The sequence below is a fragment of the Ceratotherium simum genome, chromosome 26 (assembly GCF_057802395.1).
Source record: "Ceratotherium simum simum isolate JZ-2026a chromosome 26, ASM5780239v1, whole genome shotgun sequence".
NCBI lineage: Eukaryota > Metazoa > Chordata > Mammalia > Perissodactyla > Rhinocerotidae > Ceratotherium > Ceratotherium simum.
In genome coordinates this window covers 18,235,959-18,259,612 of record NC_141925.1, presented here as the reverse complement: position 1 = coordinate 18,259,612, position 23,654 = coordinate 18,235,959, and the positions used below count along the sequence as shown (strand labels likewise).

Sequence of the window (23,654 nt, the reverse complement as noted above, 5' to 3'; positions counted from 1 at the left end):
GAAACCAGCTGCCACATAAGAAGTGCCACTACCCCTAGACCACCAAGTGAGAAGCCCAAGCCATGTGGAGAGGTCCGGAGGATAAGATGCTATTCAGGGGGAGGGACAGAGAGAGAGAGAGAGAGATTGAGAATGAGAAAAAGAGAGAGAGAGAGAGGCGCCAAGAAGGAATAAGCCTCCAGACACTGAGTGGAGAAGCCATCTTGGATGTGCATCCTCCAGCCCTTGCTCCCCAGCTGACATTGTGAGGATTAGCCGAGCCCAGCTGAGCCCTTCCAAAATTCCTCATCTATAATATCAAGAGGAAAATAAATGGTTGTTTTAAGCCACTAAGTATTAAGGTAGTTTGTTATATAGCAATGGATAACCAAAACACATTCCATATATCAGGTACTATGTATATACTATCTCATTTAATTACCAACACTCCTATTTTATTACTAACCTTTTACAAATGAGGAAACTGAGGTTCAGAGAAGTTATGTAACTTGCCCAATACAACACAGCTCAACTGTAGATGCCAGCAACAAGGCATTTAACCACTATACAACATCGTCTCTAAACACATATAGCTTACCTACTACAAGTACAAACAGAAACATAATTCATGAACTGATAACTGTTACTTTCTTGTGGGGCATTTATTCTTAGTGTAATAAATGTATGTACTATATAGTTTTGATCAATCACTCACTTCAACAGAAGAGTTTATACTCATCCATGTAAAGTGATATCAGACTCAGCAGCTACCTTTTTATTGTCATCCAGAACAGTGTTCATGTTTTCAATCCAAACAGCATCCACTGGCCCATCAAATATAATCCACTTGCGGTCATCAGACATTGAAGACGCTTGCTCCCGGAAAGCATTGGCAAGGACTCCGTCTGTCCATTCATGGCTCGCTTGGTCAAAGCACCCATACAGCTGCCCCATGGTGATAGCCTTGGGGTTGATGATCTTGTACTCCACAGCAAACTCCTCCATCTGATTGGCTAGGCAAGAAGGTCCAACATGAGTTACAAAGGCTCTGGTGAGGCTAGAACATTGGAGAAAAGATAATGACATCTCAAAGACCAGCCAACATTTATGAATACATGATCCAAGGAGAGTCTTAATAAAATCTGTGCTCAGTCCTTACAAAGAGTGGGATGGCTGGAGAGACAATGTGTTAAATTTTTAGGTTATTACAGCCATTAGTTTCTCACCATATTTTCTTCTGAGGCTCATTTCAAATAGGGCAAACATGCCAGTCAGACCCAAAGCAATCTGCCTGGGCCTAAAAGAACTCAAGCAGTAAAGGAGAGAGATGCCATACTGTCAGGCCTCTTGAGGCACCTGGCTCTCACAGCTACCCTAAGAACCTTGGCTTTGACTTGAGATGAGGAAACAGCTGACAAGGAAAAGATTCTGGAAAAGACGGTTATTTTCTTTTCTCCATCTGAAGGGCTAGTTTAGCCCTGAAACCTCTTCTTTAGCTACTCAATAAGCATCAGTTGTCCCCTCAGAAATGCATACTGTTGGAGTTCCAGGACCCAACCAGGATATACAGGCTGATGGACAGCAATTCACACGTATTTAATAACAGAAAATAACCACACTTTTACATGATCCTTCAAAGTAAGGAAAAGTTGGAGTGCCTAAGCCATGAACTAAATAAAATAAATTCTGCATTTCTGCAGAATCCTGAGGTAAAGACAATGGAGCAGGCTCCTTTCTCTTCATTTAGTTTCCTAAACTATATTCAAATGTCAAAATTATTACTTAAGTTTGAAATGTCCAAATTAGTTATTAAGGCAAAGGTAGTCCCCAAAACAAAAACCTCAAAAATCCAACAGCAACTCAATTATCAAACGTTATTAGAAAAAAATGTTAAAATAAAGTACTGGAAGGGACCATGTAAACATACGCACAACAAGGCACTGCTTTTCAAAACCACAGGCTTGCATTTTATATATATATATATATAAAACCAAAACTGTTTCTCTGGCCATAAACATAGCTTCCATTTGTTGAGTAGGCACCATGCTAGGTTATTTACCTGCATAACCTGCATAATCTCATTTAATTCTCACAACAATCCCATTTTACAGCTGGGAAAATAGAGGCTGAGAGGGGTTTGGTGATCTGCCCATGGTCTGGGGTCTGATTCAAAAGTCTGAGGTCTTATCCTCCAAATTAAATGGAAGGAAGGAAGAAAGAGAGGGAGGGAGGATAAGAGGGAGGGAGAAAAAAAGGGAAAAAGAAGGGAAGGAAAGAGAAGGGAAGAAGGGATGGAAAGAAAAAAAAAAGGAAAAGTGGCAGGAATTTCTCTCTCATTGGGAAATCTTTGGAGAAGCACTGTTCAGCATTTGAGAAAATTCCTCCAGCCCTAATGATATGCACACAGAATCCCTTGTTAGAAGCTCCCTCTCCCCTTTATCGTCTGCCTGCAGACATCTGTGTGCCATGTTCTATTTCTGGCTCTGACGCCACAATCCAGGGATGGCAAAACTAACAGCCTGGCATTATCTCCATGGAGTCAGCCAGCTGAGAGGGGAGTCCCATCTTCCCTGTAAGCCAGGAATGTGAGCTTTACCTGTGTGTAAATCCCCCAGAGCTGCAGCCAACACTTTATAAGCACAGGTCTTGCCACCCATGGGGTCTCCAACAATCATATAGCCATGTCTTACCAGCATCATCTCGTAGATCTGGGAGGAGAATCATAGAAGTTAATCATGGCAAACCCCCCCAAACTGCAAGTTAGTCAGAAGTCAATGAGGAATGAGGGATTGAAAGAGGATTCCCACAGTCACTCCTACCTCTAGTAAACTGCAGTCCTTTTCGTGATCTATTGTTTAAATATCTTTTGGATGAATAAATATATGTGTGTGTCTCAGATTATTTAAGGGATGGAAATAGCTGCTCTGCACCTATCTATATGTTAAGCCTCGAGTAACTTACCTAAATTCTTTCATTTAATCCAGTCACGTATCATTAACCATCATTGGATGGGATACTGAGCCCAAGAGAGGTTAAGTAACCTGCCCAGGCTCAGTGGTGGAGCCAGGGTTTGGACGCAGGGCTATCTGACTTCAATGCCTCTAATCTTTTCATTATACCATTTCCATTTGCTTTTAAAGAGGAAAAGGAAACAATGGTCATTTTAGCAAATTGCATTTATATTGGAAACTTCCTTTCTCACAGCCTAAATGCTGTTCTGACTTGATTAGAACTCTCAGTAGATGAAAACGTATTTTCCAAGCCAGGCCCCACGCTGTAAAATAGAAATAATCTTCTCTGTAATTGGTTCGGGGATGGTCACATGACTTTATCAGCACAATTCAAAGCTAATCCTGACACCTGCTGAAGCCACTGGGAGAGTGATGTTCCTTTTCCTTCTGAGTTTGAACCTGGGACAATCTAAGTCTGAGGTTGCTGGGGACCCAACTGAGAATGAAGTTTTATGCAAAGAGAGACATAGCCCAGAAATGGAGAGAGACAGATTCCTGATGACATTATCTGAAAACCTGGATCCTGCTGTGCTTGAAGCCAACATATTCCTGGACTTTTCAAGTTAGCTAAGTGAATAAATTCCCTTTTGTTGATTAAGGCAGCTTGAGTTGGCTTTCTATTATTGAAAACCGAGAAAGTCCTGAGGAGTTCAAAGCCCAATGCCCCCAAAGGTTTTATTTCATCCCTAAATTAAAAAAAGAAACCCCAAAGAAGATGGTCATAGGAAAAATATTGGATTTTAAATTTCAACTCTTGGAAATGAAAGCTGAAGGCACAAGAGATTGTTAAGTGTTTTCATCTCTACTTCCGTCTCTATTCAGGCACCTCTGATTGCTGTCTGTTAGTTCCAATCTGCCATAACTCTATCCAATTCCTGACTCCAGCAAACAGTAAAACAGGTACATTCCCATACGGGTGCAAAGAACCAACCTGGATAATCTTCCCAATAAACCAAGGTACTGGCTGGAGTTTCATCTTTTGGATGTTCTCATTCAGTACTTCCATAAAAACTTCATAGTCTGGCTTTGGAAGAACAACTCCAGGAAACAAATCTGATATAATTCCCTGTTAAGAATTTGAGAGAAGGTGGAAAAGATGAATTATCAGATACATGACCTCAACATTTTCTAAACGAGATCTATAGACAGCAGAAATCTTTGAAAAATTTCAAACCTCACTTTTATACACCAAAACCCACCCAAAATTACAAATTCCAACACTATCTGTAAAACCGATTTCCCTCCCAAATTATTTTACAATGCAGCAAATATTTCATGAGTCCGTACTATCTTCTAGTTATTGCATTAGGAATAAACAAGATAGTCATAATCCGTGGAGCTCACAGCCTGGTAAGGAAGATAGGCATTAATTAATTACAAATGAATACCAAGTAAATTTGATTAAAAAAAAAACAACTACCCAACCCAACTGCAAATACTATTCTCTCAGTAAAACCATTTTTATTAAAATCAGGAACTAGACTGAGATTTTGCTATCATCATTATTATTTAACATCTGGGGGAGGGTATCTGGCAACAGAGATGCTAGCTGGAGATGGAGAGGTGTCATGAGATGGAGAGGAGGTAGAGAGGGTGCCAGAGAAACATTTCATCTTCAGAAGCTGAGGTCCAGTGGTTGGTCCCAAACCATTACCTACCTGAAACAGAGGGACATCTTGAGCCAAGAATTTGGCCAGATTGACATCAAGCAAGGCCCGGAGCAGCAGGACACTCTCATTCTCCTCCGGGTACTTGAGCTTCAGGTTGCCAGCAGCAGTGAGCACAGACTTGACTGCACGCATGCCATAGTCATAGTGATGCTGAGAGGAGAGTTGCTCCGAGCACAGGCGGTAGGTCGCCACAATCTTCTGGGCAAGACTGGAAGGGCAAAGACAAGTCTGCGGACCCCCAGAGAGGAGCACATCCTGCTCAACAGACATTCTCAACATGCCTCAACAAACCAGGCTTGCCCACAGACTTGATGGAGAAGCCCTATCATTTGAAGGCCTTTTAATGGAGTTACCATAATGAGCTAACTCTCTTTCCAAGGTAGAATGAAAAAAACCAAGCACATATAAATACGTATAATATGTACTGTATAAGAAATTAAATGTACATATACTTTTATATGTATATATAAATGTATGTGTACACACACACACACACATTTGGGAAGAATACATCAAACTATTAACTATAACAATGTTAATCCCCGGAGAGTGGAACTAAGGGTCACTGAGGGGACGCTCACTTTTTGCATTTCTGTAATGTTACTTTTTTTGTTCACTGTCCATGCTTTACTTTTTTAAGGAAACTAATTCATAATTTAATATACTCAACACACAACACATATAGACTCATGTGCACTGCCATTTCTAATCCTTCCTGGGTACACAGCTAGACCACATCTCCTAGCCTCCCATGCACTCATGGGGTGGCCAGACCACTGAGGCATAGCCAGTGGCGTGTGAACGAAAGAGAAGTATGCCACTTCCAGGGCTGGTCCATAAAAACCTTCTCCACGCTCATGTGTTGTAGCTGTGGGATATAAGCATACTGAGTCCCTGACTCATCCCTTGCAGAAGAACTGCCCCGATCACAAACACCCATTTTGGATTTCCAGTGAGTGAAAAATACAGTTTTGCTATGTTAAGCCACTGGGATCTGGGGGTCAGGGTTACCCCACCTAATATACTTATGCACATTCCCCATGAGAGGCTCCTTTCTACAAGACTAATTTACTTTATTTTTTAATTTTTTGTGAGGGAGATCAGCCCTGAGCTAACATCCGTACTAATCCTCCTCTTTTTGCTGAGGAAGACCGGCTCTGAGCTAACATCTATTGCCAATCCTCCTCCTTTTTTTTTTTTTTTCTTCCCCAAAGCCACAGTAGATAGTCGTATGTCATAGTTGCACATCCTTCTAGTTGCTGTATGTGGGACACGGCCTCAGCATGGCCGGAGAAGCGGTGCATCGGTGCGCGCCCGGGATCTGAACCCGGGCCGCCAGTAGCGGAGCGCGCGCACTTAACCGCTAAGCCACGGGGCCGGCCCAGACTAATTTACTTTAAAAGCAAAGACTCTGTGTTGCTCACCAGCACCTAGCACAGGGCTGGGCATAAGGCAAGCAGCTCTATAAAGGTTTGCCAATTGAATAAATAAATGAATTGAGTGGGCAAATCAATGTAATCCAGGTCTCCTACAGAAAAAATAAATTAAACCTCATGATTGAAACAGTCTCTTGGCCCAGGAAAAGTGACACATTCTATTGAGAATCTCTGCAGCCCCATGGATTAAGCCAGCCACAAAGACACTGAAGGCCTTGTGGACACATCTGCGGTAACAAAAAAAGCAATTAATTATGGCCAAGACAACGTAAAAAGACAAATGTAAAATTTGGAATAGATAAAAGCCATTTTACAATGAAAATTCATAACTCTTGGTGTGTGTGATGAAGACAATGATGTGTGCGTGTGTCTTGGAAAACTGAGTAATACTTGAATGAAAGATAATCCAGTTGGTTGATTATAGTAAATAGATGTTATACTGGTAACAATGTTAATTCAAAATTATATTAAATTTTCCTCTTAAATCTTGGAATAATTTCATGTTTTTCAGTCTTGCCTTAAGCTGTTTAGGAACGTGTGCGTGTGTGTGTGTGTGTGCGTATGTTAGAGTGAAGGGTGGGGAGGAGGTGAGTGGCTGCATTCTTTCACAGAAGTCCAGGTGTGTGCAGAGAGAGAGGAAGCCCTGTCTTGGGACTCTGGGCCATTTCCCAGTCAGGGATGGGGTCAGGACCAAGACCAGGGCTATGTGTTTTCAGATCAATTTGTGAGCAGAAGCCTGTTTCTCAAGTTTCTCTCTTTTCTTCCAATGGGCAACCCAACTTGAATCCAACACACAAAAAGCCACTCTTTCAGGGCCTTTATTATTTTTTTTTTTTCCCCAAAGCCCCAGTAGATAGTTGTATGTCATAGTTGCACATCCTTCTAGTTTCTGTATGTGGGATGCGGCCTCAGCATGGCCGGAGAAGCGGTGCGTCGGTGCGAGCCCGGGATCCGAACCCAGGCCGCCAGCATCGGAGCGCACGCACTTAACCACTAAGCCACGGGGCCGGCCCCTCAGGGCCTTTAGAAAACCAATGTTAACATACCTTCTGGAGTCCAGGAATCCCATAGAGTAGAGAGAGATTTCTCCAATGAGGGCATAATCTGGCACCATCATGGCCACTGTCCGAAACAAGGCCTGGAAAAGAAACAGCCACTCAGAACCTAAACACATACCATGAACACTGGGGAAGGCACATCTACAGAGGCAAAGAGAAGTAGCATGATCATTCAGGCCACTCCAGTGACAATCAAGGAAAGGAGGGCTGGGAGACAAGTCAGTGCAGAGGGATCATCTTCACTGGACAGAGCCACTGCTCCACTCACCTCCCCACTGGTCCTGTCCAGGTACATGTTGTCATATTCGGGCCCTCCATGGTTGTGAGGAAGGCCTTAGGTGCTGGTGTCCTAACAACACTTCATTCTCCTATGCCAAATGGGCATCACTCAACTACTGGAGCTTTCCAGTGCTCAATATGGACAGCAGAAGTCATTTAGGAATGCAGGATTATTATGTGTCAGAAGCATTCCGAAGTCAGATCTTGATTTGAGTCCTTGTTCTGCTACCTACTAGCTGTGGCAAGTTATGTGACTCTCTAGACCTCAGGTCGTTCATCTCAAAATGGGCTAACAACTGTGCCCCCTTCATAGTTATCATGAGAACAAATGATCACATAAGTGAAGTGCTTAGGAAAGTATGTAGCACATAGTGAGTGCTCAATAAACATCAGCTGTTGTTATTACTGCCTTAGATCTTAAAGGAAAAGTGACTTGCCTAAGTCACTTTTTTTTTTTTTAAAACACTCCAATGCCAATTTATTTCTAAAAAGGGTTCTGTGTAATTCTATGGTTTGTTTGCCCTTTTTTGTATAACTGTACAACTTTTGAAAATTACGTAAGTTGTAATGCTCTAATACTATTAATAGTCATTCAGAAAAAACTTTCCCTCCCTCCCAACCACCATCCGGGGGAATTAAAAGTCCTGAAAAGTGGCCAATTCAACATGGCCTCTACCCTGATAGAAATAAAAAGCAAAAAGATGAGAAGAAAACAGAAATCGACTAAGAGGTGTGTGGCCAGTGTCTCTCAGGAGTGGTGCCCTGGCTGTTGCCTGGGGTCGTGAAAGGAAGAGCCTGCAGCATGCAGTATGGCAGCCAGGAGACCTCGCAGCCACATCTTCCTCACTCCGGCACATCCGTGTCCCAACCTACGTGTCATGGAAATCCTTCAGCAGGGTTCTCCTCCGCTGCTCTGCTATGTGCATCTGGTTCTCTAAATCCCCTCTGTCATAGCTGTCTGCACGCTCCACTTTCCATGACAGGTTTTCAATCTCAGCCTCCAGCTGAGCCTGCTGGTATTCAAACAGCTTCTTCCTGGGTCCAGATTCCATGTAGTATGCATACGGGTATGTGTATTGCAGGGTGTATCGACACTTGGCCAAGAGCTTGGCAGCATTCTGTAGGTACTGCCAGTCGATCCACGTCCCCAGATATTCATGACCCTCTCCTGAATCTTTTCATGAATCCGCTGGTATGTCTGTGCCTCCAGCTGTAAGCTCTTATTGTGGTTTTCCCACCTCTCAGTTAGTTAGAGACAGAGCCAGGAGTAGAACCCAGGCTTCCTGACACCAACCCCTGGTGCCTTCTAGTATACCACACTGTCTCATGAAAGTTGCTTGTGTAAATCTAACATGGAGAGCTAACATGCAGATCTCTCATTTACATTACCGTCTGATCCCTGCAGACACTCTTGTCCTAGTGTGCACTTTTCCTAATTGATTCTGGTTATTATGCATATAAGAACCATCCTCCAAGAGACCTTGTTGGGGAAGTGGTTGTGTCAGAACATAACCATGTACCATCTTACTACCACTGAGACCCCATTATTACTTCTCACAGCTGAAAAATGCCACCTGGTCCCATTATTGGGTTTCTCTGTGAGACCCTTGGGTATTTCCAGAGGTTTCTATACCATAAAGTACACACAGCATTTATACACACTGATCTTTACCTTGAGGTTATCTGGCAGCTCAGCCCTGCCAGCATACCCGGGGTTCATGGTGATGAAGACAGCGCAGGTTGGGTTCAGAGAAAGCTCTGTGCCTTCAAAGATGAACATCTTTAGCTTCCGGATAATGGCTTGTTGAATGCTGAGAATCTGCTGAGCTACCACAGACAACACTTCCACCTGGGGTGAGAATGGCTGGCTGATGTGGGCTCCTGCTCCTGACAGCCACTCACCCCACTCTGCCAGAGTCCCCTTCACTTAGCAAAAAAAGAACTTAATCATCTGAGAACCACATCTTCACATTCAAAATTAGGAGCATGATTTTGGGTTTTGGTAAAGAAAAAAAAAATTGGTGCATGTGTGTGTGGTGTGCGTGAGTGTGTGTGCATGTGAGTAGTTTCCACAGTAATTTATCTTTGTTCTAACACCTAGCATAATGCTTTACCCGTAGTAGGTATTCAAACAGTGTTTACTGTTTACACGTTAAGTGCATGTTTACACTTCCTGACTTAAATTCCCCACCCAAATAGAATTACTTACCCCCTCTTTTGTGAAGCCTCTTTTGTACCAGTACTATAGACTTCTATAATATTCTATTTGTTTCATTTAATTTTTATTTCCCTTTTAGACTGTAACAGTCTAGAGGGCAAAACCATTGCTTACTCATCTTTGTATCATGAACATACGCAGAGTATCTGACATATAGTAGCTGCTCAATAAATTTTTGAATGAGCAAGTGAATGAATGAATATGATGAGGGTGCATATGTGTATAAAATATTCATTTTGTCTCCTTGGGGCTGTTTTTGTTAAGTTCATTGAGTACCTACTGTGTGCAAGAGGCCATGGAAGAGACATAAGGCCTTATCATTGAGGAGCTGAGAGCCCAGAAAAGGGTCCCTGCACGTCTAACCCTCTGTTCTGTAGCCTACTAGCAGGGTTACCTCAATCCTGTTGAACTCATCAAAGCAGGCCCATGCTCCAGCCTGGGCCAGCCCCTTGAAGAACTTTCCCATGGCTTTGTAATCCAGACCATCTGAGCAGTTGAAGACCACACACTAGAGAGAGGGAGGATGTGGGCTCCATTCAGGATGGGTTCCCTCATATCTGGATTACTCTGCACAGTGAAACAGGGGTGGGGCTCCTCACTTTCTGTTCACTGAAGGAGCTGGGGCCCCACTCTGCCTGTTACACTACACCATCTTGAACTTCATGCCAACTTCCCTGGACAGGGGTCGAGAGAGGGGTGGGAGGAGAGGAAAAGGATGGGTGGCCTTTCCCTACCTGCTTGGCCAAAGCTTTGGCCAGATCTTTGGTGGTTTCTGTCTTGCCTGTCCCAGCTGGACCCTCTGGAGCTCCCCCAAGGTTCAGCTTCAAAGCTCCCATCAGTGTCCTAAGGGGAAGAAAATAAGAACTCAGTGCCCGAGTCCTAAGACACAGGAAAGAAACTGACTTTTGGTTTATTTTATTTTGACTCACACAAATAGTTTAAAATTTTTCCCTGATTATATGACCAATATATTATCATTGTAAAAAATTCTGTTTTACTCAGCATTGTAAGCTCAGAGCCTGGCACAGTGCCTGGTGCATGGGTGGCACCCATAAGCATTTGTTTGAATGAAAGATTGAGTGAATAAATGAATACATATATATATAAATGAATCAAATGAAAGTAAAAAATCCTTATAAACTCCACATTCCAAAGATCACCAATGCTAATGGAATGATGAAAATAAAACCTTCCACTAGATTAAGAACTCTTGAGTTCAGCACCCGTATTTGATTCAGTTCCATATTCCCAGAAAACTAATATAGTGCCTGGCACATGGTAGGGGCAAGATAAATGTTGGAAATAAATTATGTGTTAACTGTGTTTCCACAGGTCCTTGTATGAGCCTCTATAATTTCAGTTAACACACTATCTTGTAATCATTTGAGTATGTCTACCTCCCCAACCCCATTAGATTGAGGGTTCCTGGAGGTCATGCATGGTGCACAGTAAAGTTCAAGAAATGGTTGTTGAATAATGAGTGGAATAAATGAATAAGTGAACAGCAATCACAGAACATAGAAAACAAGCGATCGAGGTCCTTGGAAGGAGAAAATACTCAAGTATTATCTTTTTTTTTTTTTATAATTTTATTTATTTATTTATTTATTTTCCCCCAAAGCCCCAGTACATAGTTGTATGTCATAGCTGCACATCCTTCTAGTTGCTGTATGTGGCACGCGGCCTCAGCATGGCCGGAGAAGTGGTGTGTCGGTGCACGCCCGGGATCTGAACCTGGGCTGCCAGCAGCGGAGCGCGCGCGCTTAACCGCTAAGCCATGGGGCCAGCCCTCAAGTATTATCTTTACAATTGAAAAAACATTCCACTGTAAAGACTATACAAAAATCAAAGAAAATCTAAACATCACAAAATTGACAAATTCACAATGTTCAGATTTTTAATGTTATGAATTCCAAGGAAAGTGGCAGAGCACTTTGATGAGCACAGAATGACCGTATCTCTCCATCAGACAGAGCTTCCAGAGCTGGCAGAGCTTCCAGACTCCCTGCCTGGGTCTGTCACCTGGCCCCTTTTCTATCTCTTGGCCTGGGATCTCCAGGCACCATCTTGATTCCTGCTGTTGGAGAGCTGGCTAAGTACCGTGCCATTTTCGAGGACAGGCACCAATGTTGTGCTTATTGGTCTGACTACGTTAATTTGCATTAGGACTTCTACTGGGTTCTCTTTTCTGGCCTAAGGCCTAGTTTCCATGCCCACCGATGGGGCCATGGTGACCAAAGGCAAAATCCTAAAATCTGAGGACCTGAAATGAAGAGGGTAAAGGTAACCAATTCAAGATGCACCTACCTTCTCCCCCAGAAGGTTTTCCTTCTGGAGTTCTCTATTCACCCCTCAGGTCTGGGGGAGCCCTGGAGTTTACCTGTAGCAGCGGTCGGTGAGGGGCGTAATCACCAGCCGGGGCGAGTTTCCCAGGTACTCATAGCCATACAGGGCTTCTGTAGTGATCATCTGCACCTGCACATCCTTTGCCACCCAGTAGTAGCGCAGCTGGGAGATCCACTGGAAATCATTCAGATCACAGATGCTGTCCTCAGATAACCTGGCCACCACATCACGAGCTGTTAGGACACAGACACAGAAAAACACCCATGCAGAGCCATCAGCATCCTCCCATCTCCACAGACTCCACAGAAGAGGTCTGAGAGCATCATCAAGGCCACTCCTCACTCTCTGAACGATTTTAGGCTCAACTACCCTCCTCAACCACCCCCAACTTGCAGGCAACAATATCTTTCAGCAGCTGGTCTTTGCTTCTCCCAGTGAGCCAGGCAGACAATCTGCTGCACTGTCTGCTCTCAGGCAGTATAGCAGAGGCATTAAAAGTACATACTCTGAAACTGAACTGCCTGGGTCTAAATTCTGGTTCTGCCATTAACTAGCTATGTGACTTGGGGCAAGTTACTCAATCTTTCTGTCCTTCAGTTGCATAATCTATAAAATGAGGGTAACACAGTACCCACCTTATAGGGTTATTATGAGGATTAGATGAATATATATATATATACACACAAATATATATACACACATCTACATATACACACATCTACATATACACATAGATAAGTATCTATATATATACACATATACACAGATAGATAGATAGATAGACAGACAGATAGATAGAACTGTGCCTGGTATATAAAAACATTATATAAGTACTAGCTACCATTATTATTCCTAAATTCTTGGGGGATTGACTCAGAGGGCTTTGCAATATGTAGTTACCCCAAATGCTGTCATATCCCCAATATGATCCTTTTGGCCCTGTTCCAGGCCTCTACGATATCCTAGGAGAATACAATCAGCTTTGCCTAATGGAGTTGGCAACGGAAGGGGTCCCACGAATCCATGGTTAGATGTATTCTTTCTATCTGGGGGCCTGAAAAACCAGCTGAGAGATACATTTCTAGGTTTCCTTCCTTTTCTCACAGAATTATGAGCCTAATTTAATTTTCTCACAGTGATGGGAGCCCCAAAGTCAAAGAGTGGACATATGTTTATAAGAATTATTATTATTATTATATTATTATTATTATTATTTTGTGTGTGTGTATGTGTGTGAGGAAGTTCAGCCCTGAGCTAACATTTGATGCCAATCTTCCTCTTTTTTTGCTGAGGAAGACTGGCTCCGAGCTAACATCCGTGCCCATCTTCCTCCACTTTATATGGGACGCTGCCACAGCATGGCTTGACAAGAGGTGCGTCGGTGCACGCCTGGGATCCGAACCTGTGAACCCCGGGCCGCCGAAGCAGAACGTGCGCACCTAACCACGTGCAACACCGGGCCAGCCCCAAGAATTATTATTTTTTAGGTAACTCTTAGGGCAAGAGCTATTAAGATCTCAGAACTAGTACAGCAGCTTGAAATTAGGATCTCAGAAACATAACGTTGCCAAGGGACACTTCTGTAAGTCTACTGCCTCTCTGTGAGAGAAATCTTTATTACAGTAAAATCCAAAACTCTGCAGAGAAGAGTCCTTGAAGAAGATTACATCAATGGCTCTTCCATTCTTCCCAAGGAATTTAATTTCCCTCCAGGTTCTTGAGAGAATCCAGAGGTAGCAGGAGGGGGGCTCTGCATGAGACCCAAGAGGAAGGTGAATCTCAAGGGACTGAGTTGGGGATGCCTTCGCTATACAGTGTGCGTGTCCACATGTTCATGCAAGAGTGTGTGTACATGTGTGTGTGTGTGTATGAACTCAACACTGTGGGGAACCCTGAGCAGTAACGCCTGCACTTATTATTACTCCTACCTGGAGTAGATACGCGGCCAGATGAAGATCGCATTCTCCCTTCTCTCTCCCTGATTTTATGCTAGTCTATCCAAAAGAAATCAGACTGAAATGAGCATCCACCTTAAGGAGAATAAGATGCCATGAAATGCCAGTAGGATGTTGGGTGTGTGAGCAAGAGAGACACTGTTCCCAGGCAACCAGCCTGGTCCAGCCCTAGTTTCCTTGGTGATGATGGAGTGAGGGTGTGGGGGTGGTTTGTTTTATATAAAGACTCCAGTTCTTCCTCTTCCTCATCTTCTTCTTTTTTTTTTAAGGAAGAGCTGGAAGGCATCATCTCTCACCCACTCCCTCCCTGAGTCACTGCCCATTTTCAGTCTCTTAGGTTTGGAATCAGACAGACCTAGGTTCAAATTACAAAGGAGCCTCTGCTACTTACTGGCTGTGTACCTCTCAGCAAGTTATAGACATCTCTAAGCCTCAGGTTCTTAATCTGTGAAATGTGTGTAACAAGGAGATAATGTATGTCAAGCACTCAGCACAAAGTTTGGCACCTGGTGAGTATTCAAAAATATTAGCTATGGTCAGTGCAAAAACATCATTCCAACTTGGTGAATCTCATAAATGGTCTTGGCCATCACTGTCTCAGTAAGAGCACTGCTTGGAGGGTTCCTGGAAATAAGTTGGGGATCGGAGGGGAAAACATAAGATAGAGATACTCAGAAGCATTGGCTTCTCTCCTTACCCCACAACCTTACTCTCAGTTGGAGGAGTCTCTCCCTAACGGGAAGAGAGACCTTGAATCACTCCATCTGGAAGAAGGGAGACAGGCAAGCCTGGTTGCTATTCCTGGACAGTCAGTATTGCCAGGGGAGTCTCCTTGCTTACCATGGACATCAATGACCGTGAGGGCCCCGAGGGTGAGTCGAGCCCCGCTGCTGAGCTTCCCTCGTACCAGCTGGACAATCTCTGCAATCTGATCATTGCTCTTTTTCAGAAAATCCTGGCAGGGGCATAGGAGGGGACAACTGGTTAACGTGGATTCTCCTCTAGTAACCCGTTCTTGGGTAATGGCACCATCCACCATCCCATGGCCCAAGCCAGACACCTGGATGTCATCCCTCAAGCTCCCTTTCCCTCACCCCTAGTCATCAACCTCTAGATGAATTTCAAATGTATTATGCTAACTGAAAGAGCCAAATTCGAAAGGCTAGATACTGTATGATTTGATTTTTATGATATTGTGGAAAAGACAAAACTACAGGGGTAAGAAACAGATTGGTAGCTGTCAGAGGATTGGAGTAGGGGAAGGGGTTGACTACAAAGGGCAGGAGGGAATTTTGGGGGGTGTGTGGAACTGTTCTATATCCTGATTTTTGTGATGGTGGTTACATAAATGTATGTGTTCATCTAAACTCAGAACTGTACACTAAAAAGGGTGAATTTTACTGTAAATAAATTATACAGTAAGTCAGAATCAACAAAAAAGAATCTGAAATTTTTTCAGATTAAAGGAGACACAGAAGATGTGAAAACTAAATGCATATAAACAAGTAATCCTGGATTGGATCCTGGACCAGACAAAAAGACATTATTGGGGCAATTGGCTACATTTATATGAGCCAATTTAAAAGGTCTATAGATTAGCTATTAACATTGTACCTTGCATCAATGTTAGTTTTCTGATTTGGATAACTGTGCTGTGGTTATATAAGATGTTAATATTGGGGAATCTGAATGAAAGGTGTATGGGAAGTCTCTGTATTATTTTCACAACGTTACTTGTAAGTCTGACATTATTTCAACATAAAGAGTGAAAAAATAAAAATGATTTTAAAAAAGGAAAAAAAAGTGAGACCACCCTAGGTTCAAATCTCATCTTCCCCACTTTCTAGTTATGTGGCTCTGGGCAACGATTTTAACCCTCTGAGTCTCAGTCTCCTGTTCTATCAAATCTAGATAATTACAGCTACCTCTTAAGCTGTTTGGAGAATTAAATGAGATAGTGTATGTGAAACACTTGGCACAATGTGAAGAAAGCATCCAGTAAATAGTGGTGGTTGTGTTCATTATTAACAATAAAGTCCCTGACACATAGCAGGAAAAAAAGAAGGCTTTTGAATGCCTCCCTATTGCCCCTGGCGTGTCTGTAATGCCCTTGGTGCTGGAGCTGCTCCCCACATCTCTCTTTTTTTTTTTGTGAGGAAGATCAGCCCTGAGCTAACATCCATGCCAATCCTCCTCTTTTTTGGCTGAGGAAGACTGGCCCTGGGCTAACATCCGTGCCCATCTTCCTGCACTTTACATGGGAGGCCGCCACAGCATGGCCTGACAAGCACTGCATCGGTGCATGCCCGGGATCCGAACCAAGGCCGCCAGCAGCAGAGCGCACGCACTTAACTGCTACGCCACAGGGCCGGCCCCATCACCACATCTCTCTTAACCACACTCATTCCACAGCTCTTCTGAACCAAAGTGCCTTCAGTTGCTAGAATGCACCAAGCTTTTCATCTTCAGACTTGTGTACATTCTGGTCTCTCTCTCTGGAATACCCTTCCTCCTGTTTTTTGCTTGGCTAATCCCTATTCATATTTTATGTCTCCTCTTAGACAACACTTTTCTGGGAAATCTTTCCCAATCCTAACCCCTCTCTTACTTCTCTCCTTCCTCCCTATGCTTCCTGGATCCCTGTACTTTCCTTATTACAGTTTTATAAAAGAGATTTTTTGTGTGTGTGTGAGGAAGACTGGCCTTGAGCTAACATCTGCCCATCTTCCTCTTTTTGCTGAGGAAGACTGGCCGTGGGCTAACATCCATGCCCATCTTCCTCCACTTTATATGGGACGCTGCCACAGCATGGCTTGACAAGCGGTGCAGCGGTGCGCGCCCGGGATCCGAACTAGCGAACCCCAGGCCGCCGCAGTGCAGCACGCGCACTTAACCACTTGCGCCGCCAGGCTGGCCCCTAAAAGAGATTTTTTATCTCCCCCCCCCACTAGACTGTAGATCCATAAGGACAGGGACCATGTCTCTCTCATTCACTTCTAATCCCCTTCTAATCTAATCCTAGCACAGAGCAGATGCCAAACAAACATTTGTTAAATGGACAATGGATGGACTACTGGATGTGGCAATCCTGTACCAACACCTGCTTCCATCAGGATGCCAAGGCACATCATTCAGCATGCATATACTCCAGGGCTTAGGTGTGCGAGGTGAAGCATTCTGTCCTTTTATGGGTAGGAAATCTGGGCACAGAGATGCAGTCACAGAAGTCAGAATTTTTTAGTGTTTCCAAAGTTTGAAATGATATACATGAAAGCAGTTTGCAAGTGTAAATTGCAAAACATTTTTAGGAATTATCAACATGAAATCTGTATAAATTTGAAAAGTGGTCAAATACTAATGTTCTAATTTTAATATGTAAAGCAAAATATAGTAAATTAAAATATATTCTGGTCCACAGCCAATCATCTATAGGGGGAATAACAGAAGGTCTGATAAGATAATCACGGGAAATTATACCACGGTAAAAAGGTTGGGAACGGAGTTACCCTTCATTGGTTCAATTAATATTTATTGAGCACCTACTATATGCTCGGCACTGCAATCACCCCTGGAGATACAACAGTGAGCAACACAGACATGGCCTCTGCCCTGTGGGGCTTATAGCTTAGGATCTCAGTACTGAATAATTTACCAGCATCTCACTTAACCCTCCCACAGTACTATTTTGTGGTGCTATAATTCCTTGCATTTTATAAACAAGGAGACTGAGACTCAGGTTAGGTAACTTGCCCGTGGTCACAGGGCCAACAAATGAAGGTATCAGGATTTGAACCCAAGACCATCCAGGTCTTGAACTCTCAGGCACTGGCGTCAACGGCAGGGGTTAACTGGAAGAACGTGTGTCTAGATCTGAGGACAAGCAGGACTTGAGCACTCTTGGTCTCAAGATAAAGCTGAAGGAAGAGCTGGAGGTGGGTTTGTGTTGGACTGGAAGTGGTGAGAAGGGGGTAATGGTGGAGCAGGAGAGGAAAACAGAACCAGGTGGTCTCTTGGCACAGGAAGAAGACATGGGGTCTCTGGTGGTGGAAATTCTGCCAGGTTGACCCCTGGAAGCAAAGGCTGATAAAACTTAGAATCCTGCCTGGGAAGGACTGTGAGAGAACTTATACTATAGAACTCCAGGACAGGCCCAATTCCAAATTGTCCTTCCCACTGTCCCCATGAAAACCCTGGCTTCTGCAATGACATGGGTTGGATGCCACGACTCTTTTTTTTTGTTTAGAAAATATGGCTACTCTAATTACATGTGATTCAAATCCTACTCCAGTTTGAATCTCCTCTACAAGCTTCATAACAGGCTCGCTTACCGGTAAGGTCCTTTCAACCAGGGCTTGGGACACCTCCTGGGTCCAAAAGATGGAGGAGACACAGATAACCACCTGGCCAGGCCACTGCAAGACCCAGTGATTACGAGGGACCTGAGAAAGTGCAGTGGGGCATGGTGTAGGGTCAGTTCCTGTTGTGTGATTTAAATTGACTTCTTAAAAACATCCTCCACCCTCTCACCCCCTCAACAAAAACAAAACCCTTCCCCACCCTCAGAAGCTACTAGACTTGACATCTCTGGGATTACTGATTTATGTCTTCCTCCCTGAGTTTTATGAAAAAGAAAAAATCATTACCAACAATCTCATCAACTCTTTACTCCCAATCCAGGGATTTTACATAGTTCTAATCAAGATCGTGTTCAGAGAGTATTCATAATTACTCTTTTTGATGGCTACACAATATTGCAGTGCTGGGCCACAATTTCCTTAGCCACATTCTGCCCCCAACTTTTTTTTTAAACTATAGATCTGGCAAATTATGGCCCAAGGGTCAAATCTGGCCATGCCTGTTTTTGTAAATAAAGTTGCATTGCAACGCAGCCACACCCAATGTTTACATATCATCTATGGCTGCCTTTGCATAGCAAAGGCAAAAATAAATAATTGTGACAGGTGTGCAGGGCCTGCAGAGCTGAAAACATTTACTATCTGGCCCTTTACAGAAAAAGTTTGCTGACTCTTGCTATAGATGCAATTGCATGAAATAATTTCATCCAGGTACCCATTTTTCTTTAACTTTTTTTTTTTTTTTAGGAATTCAGCATATCTTTTTTTTTCTTTAATTTAATTTTTGATTTAAAATATATAATAGGACTAAAGATTGGCCTTTCATTTACAATGCAAATACTACTGAGAGGGAGGGCAGGGTCAGGTAACTGTAGCTGTTGACTTTGGGTGCCTGTGAGTTAGCTGGCGTCTGGTTTGGTGACGTGACTCCCTCCCAGGTGTTGCAACTTATATGTGTGGGTGGCAAAAAAGGTCAACAAAGGAGGCCAAGAGTGCTTGTCTATTTCCACTCGATGATGCTGTCACGTTCCACAGGAGTAGAAATAATTTATATTTTACTCATAATAGAAGGACACATGTTTGAAAATCTGAGTTAAATGGCATTGATTCCATGATGTTTTATTGACCTGGTACTTTAGTGGAAGGTGTTAATTGAATGTTCTTTTGTTTGATGGAAGGGGTCCTGGGAATGGGGATGGGGCCTGAAAGGGAGAAGAAAAGGCACATAAAGTAGAGGAGACTAAAGATCTAGTCTGCCAACATTAACCTTGCTGGAAGCTGGCTAAAGAGTGATTTTGACAGGTTCTCTTCCCTTAGGCCTTCTGTCACACCTGTCCCCCCAACACCCAAAGCTTTGACAGCTTAATGCGTTGTGCCATTCAGGGCATGTATAATGTAAATGAAAAATCCAGGAGGGGAATGCTTAATTGGAAGGGGCTCTAAATAGACCTCCTGCCATCAATTCATCTTACAGGAAGGGCTGGCCCCTAGCAACCAGAGGGTTCTGGCTAACTAGCTATGCCTCTGTCATCTGCTTCTAACTGCAAACATTTCATATTCAGAAACATGTACATGCCCCAGGATTTACAAGGAAAGGAGAGAAAGGCACACAGGGATCAGGTGTTACCCACCCAGGAGAGGGGTGGGTTTTGGTAGAAGACAGAGGGGCAGTTAGAACTGATCCATTTAACCTTCTCCCCAAAGTTCTTATTGCTGTACCAATACCCTGGCATGTGGTCCCTGATTCTTGTTTACCTGGACATATGCTTCAATCCCAAGTCTAATAACTTCCTGCATACTGGCAAGCATCATCTGCTCCACCTGCTGGAGCCACTTTTCCACCATGCCCTGTGGGGTGAGACAGAGAGGCAGCAATAGTTAGCCAAGCCCAGAGGGATGGACCATGGGCAGAGCCCACCTTTCTCTCAGGACAAGGCTGGAGGAAGGCCAAAGGTTGGATATCCCTTCAAGCCGATATTCTTTAACTATTTGCTTTACATTTAATTACTGTATTCTAGGAAGTGTATGTCTTGTCAAAGGGGCAGTGGGGGGATTTTTAACATGCATTCCTTTCTTGTCATTTTCTGAAACAGACTTCCCAGGAAGCAAATGACACATTTATGTTTCAGTTCATAAAATAAATTACTCATTCAGTTCTAAATCATGCATTATTCCAGGGGTTCCAAAATTTTGCTGTGCATTAGAATCATCTGGAGATCTTTAAAAAAATACAGATGCCTGACTCCCACTCCCAGACATTTTGATTTAATTGGTATGGGATGCAACCTGGGCATTTGGATTTTTTTTTTAAAGCTCTACAGGTAATTCGAATGTGCAGCAAATTATTCAGTTTTAAAATTTCAGGTAACTGTTGCTGTTGGCTTCAGGTGCCCATGAGCTCGCTAGTGTCTGGTTTGGTGATGTGATTCCTGGGTGCTGCAATTTACATGTACGGGTGGCAAAAATGGTCAACAAAGGAGGCCAAGGGTGCTTGTCTATTACCACTCAAGGGTGCTGTCATGTTCAGCAGGAGTGCAAGTAATTTACATTTTACTCATCACATAAGGAGACATGTATGAAAATCTGAGGTAAATGGCATCAATTCCATGATGTTTTATTGACCTTTAAAACCGCCTGCCCCAGTAAGCTGTCCATCTGACCGGATCACTTTTAACGGGCTCTGCTCATGGAGATCTGAGCAGCATCAGCTGTTTGGATCTGATTCCTGCTACTGCCTTCACATCAAGTTTGGTGGAAATCCTTCCACAAATTTAGTGTGTCACATGGATTTCAGTATACTCCCCATCTTAGAGATGGGCAAACTGAGACTCAGAAAGACCAACTAACTTCCCAAAGTCACCCAGTCATTAAGTTGTGGAACATAGGTGTTGCACACCCAAGCAGTCTGGAACTAGAGCCCAAATGCTTAACCAATATGCTCTGTTTGCTCTCCCTCTGTTTGGCTCTGTTATGGAGAAAAGAACCAAAAATGGGTTAGAGGAGTTACTTTGGCTTGAGCTGGAGAGATTTTCTGTTTGAATGGAACAGTTTCTTTTTCTGAGCTGATCATGCCCACAATCTCCAGACTGTCTGTAAACTCCAGCTTGGCAATTCCTTCAAAGCACTTCTTCAAGTGGGGCTGCACTCTGAGGGGGTCCTTTGTCTCTGACAAGATCTCCAGCAGCTCATCATTTGACAGGAAGAAGAACCTATTTCAAAGCAAAGGAAGATGGCAACTGGAATCTCTTCTGAGAACTTCTTTTTCCAATAAGGTGATACTCCCAACAGGTAGATGACCCCTCAGGGAATACCAGCTATGTTCTAGACTCCTCTTCACCATTTTTCATCTGGGGCATAGAGGTTGGAGATGGTTTTGTCTCAGAGGAAGAGAAAGAATGAAAGCTGGTATATGTGAGTTTAATATGGTTGACGGGAGTGGTGGTGGGGTGCTACCTTCTGACAGAAACCCGAATAGAGCCGTGGTTCTCAACCTTGGCCACACTTTAGAATCACCAGTGGAGCTTTTAAAAAAAATTCCGATGCCAAAATTCCACTGCCCAGATTCTAATATAATTGATCTGGGGTTGGGTCTGGGGATTGGTACATTTAAATTTTTTGTACTTTTAAATTGATTTGCAGTCAGGGTTGAAAACCACTGGGCAGAAGAAAGAGAGGAGACTTCCTTGTCTTTCCTTATCTCCAGGTATGACAGAAAATGTCATACGTATGAAATAAGAAGTGCATGTTAATAATAAACCTAGTTACATGCAGAAGCCTTTACTGTTTTAAATCAGAGATAGTAAGATAACTTCATTCTCTTGCTCAGGCCCTCAAAGAAGTAACAACAAACCTTCAGAAAATGTTCAAGGGACAAACTTCTACTGTGACCACTAGGCTGAAAGTTCCATAACAGAGGGATGGTCTGATTATGATCTTCATACTACATGGTGGATTACAAAAATGGCCACAATATTTGCAGCTCTTCCCCTCAAGAGGTGAAGTCTATGCTCACATGTCCTGAACCTGGCCTGGACTGTGGCTGGCTCTGTGTCCTGCTTTGGCCAACAGACTGTGGCAAACATGAGTCTGCGCAAGTTCCAAGCCTAGACATCAAGAGGCCTTGAAGCTTCCACTCTCACTGCTCTGAGGAACCCTGCGACCACCACCATGTGAATAATCCCAGGCTAGCCTTCTGGAGGATGAAAGACATGTGGCCCAACTATCCAGGCTGCCCTGGCAAACAAGAAGCCAACTACCAGACAAGTGACTGAGGTAATCGACTCCCAGCTGACAGCAGTCACATGAATGAGCCCTAATGAGACCAGAAGAACCAGCCAGCTGAGCTCAGCCCCATTTGCCAACCCACAGAATTGTGAGCTAAATAAACAGTTGCTGTTTTTAGCTTCTATGTTTTGGGGTGGTTTGTTATGCAGCAAAGCAAACTAATACATTGTAGCTGTCGTGTTGAGCAGGTAGGAAGAGCTCAGTAACTATTTGTTGGCCCACTGACTGACCAATATCTAATGAGGAGGTCAATTTCTCCCACTCCCAAGTGAATTTCAAACAGGTGATCTCTATGGATTTACATTGCCTCTATCTCCACCACGTGTGATAGTGAATAAGGCTCAAGGGCTGAAGAGTAATAATCAATATATTTGTATAATTTAACATTAAAATCATGACTAAGTACTTTGTATTTTTTAAAAAATTAATTTAAAATATGTAACTATTGGGGCTGGCATGGTGTTGTAGTGGTTAAGTTTGCATACTCTGGTTCGGCAGCCCAGGGTTCACAGGTTTGGATCCTGGGCGTGGACTTACACCACTCGTCAAGTCATGCTACTCATGGTGGCGACCCACATACAAAATGGAGGAAGACTGGCACAGATGTTAGCTCAGGGCCAATCTTCCTCAGCAAAAAAAAAAAAAAAAGTGACTGTCAATAACATTTTCAAAGTGTTTGCTGAGAGTTCTTAATTTTATTCTATAAAAATGCATAAAGAAATACTGAGATAGTCGTGTGTGTGTGTGTGTGTGTATGTGTGTGTGTGTGTGTTTAACTTCGGGAGAAAATGAAGCTCAGGAAGGTTAAATAACTAAGTATCTTATCCAGACTGCCTGGATTTGAATTCTAGCTTTTCCATTTACCACTCCTGTGTTTTTTGGCAAGTTACTGTTTCCTCTTTTGTAAAATAGGGTTAATAACGCTTCTAACCTCATAGGATTATTGTGTGGGTTAAAAAAGTTAAAACCTGTAAAGCACTTAGACCAGTGTTCTGGCATATGGTAATACTGTTTAGTGTTGGCTATTATTATTAATTGGCAACTCCAAACAAAAGGACAATAC

At 43.2% G+C, this 23,654-nt stretch overlaps 1 protein-coding gene across 1 annotated transcript in view; it reads right to left on the bottom strand.

The window, feature by feature from the left end:
- The window catches only part of DNAH3 (dynein axonemal heavy chain 3), a 171,886-nt gene that overhangs the window by 83,013 nt on the left and 65,219 nt on the right, over positions 1 to 23,654 (bottom strand). Inside the window, exons 26-38 of the mRNA XM_087417087.1 lie at positions 21,315 to 21,516; positions 20,063 to 20,155; positions 18,281 to 18,391; positions 14,793 to 14,907; positions 12,032 to 12,230; positions 10,386 to 10,494; positions 10,046 to 10,159; positions 9,106 to 9,282; positions 7,143 to 7,234; positions 4,649 to 4,868; positions 3,922 to 4,056; positions 2,576 to 2,687; positions 751 to 992 (exon numbers count right to left, since the gene is read on the bottom strand). Of these exons, the coding sequence (XP_087273213.1) occupies positions 751 to 992; positions 2,576 to 2,687; positions 3,922 to 4,056; positions 4,649 to 4,868; positions 7,143 to 7,234; positions 9,106 to 9,282; positions 10,046 to 10,159; positions 10,386 to 10,494; positions 12,032 to 12,230; positions 14,793 to 14,907; positions 18,281 to 18,391; positions 20,063 to 20,155; positions 21,315 to 21,516 (1,921 nt within the window). The remainder of the gene's footprint in view (positions 1 to 750; positions 993 to 2,575; positions 2,688 to 3,921; positions 4,057 to 4,648; positions 4,869 to 7,142; positions 7,235 to 9,105; positions 9,283 to 10,045; positions 10,160 to 10,385; positions 10,495 to 12,031; positions 12,231 to 14,792; positions 14,908 to 18,280; positions 18,392 to 20,062; positions 20,156 to 21,314; positions 21,517 to 23,654) is intronic.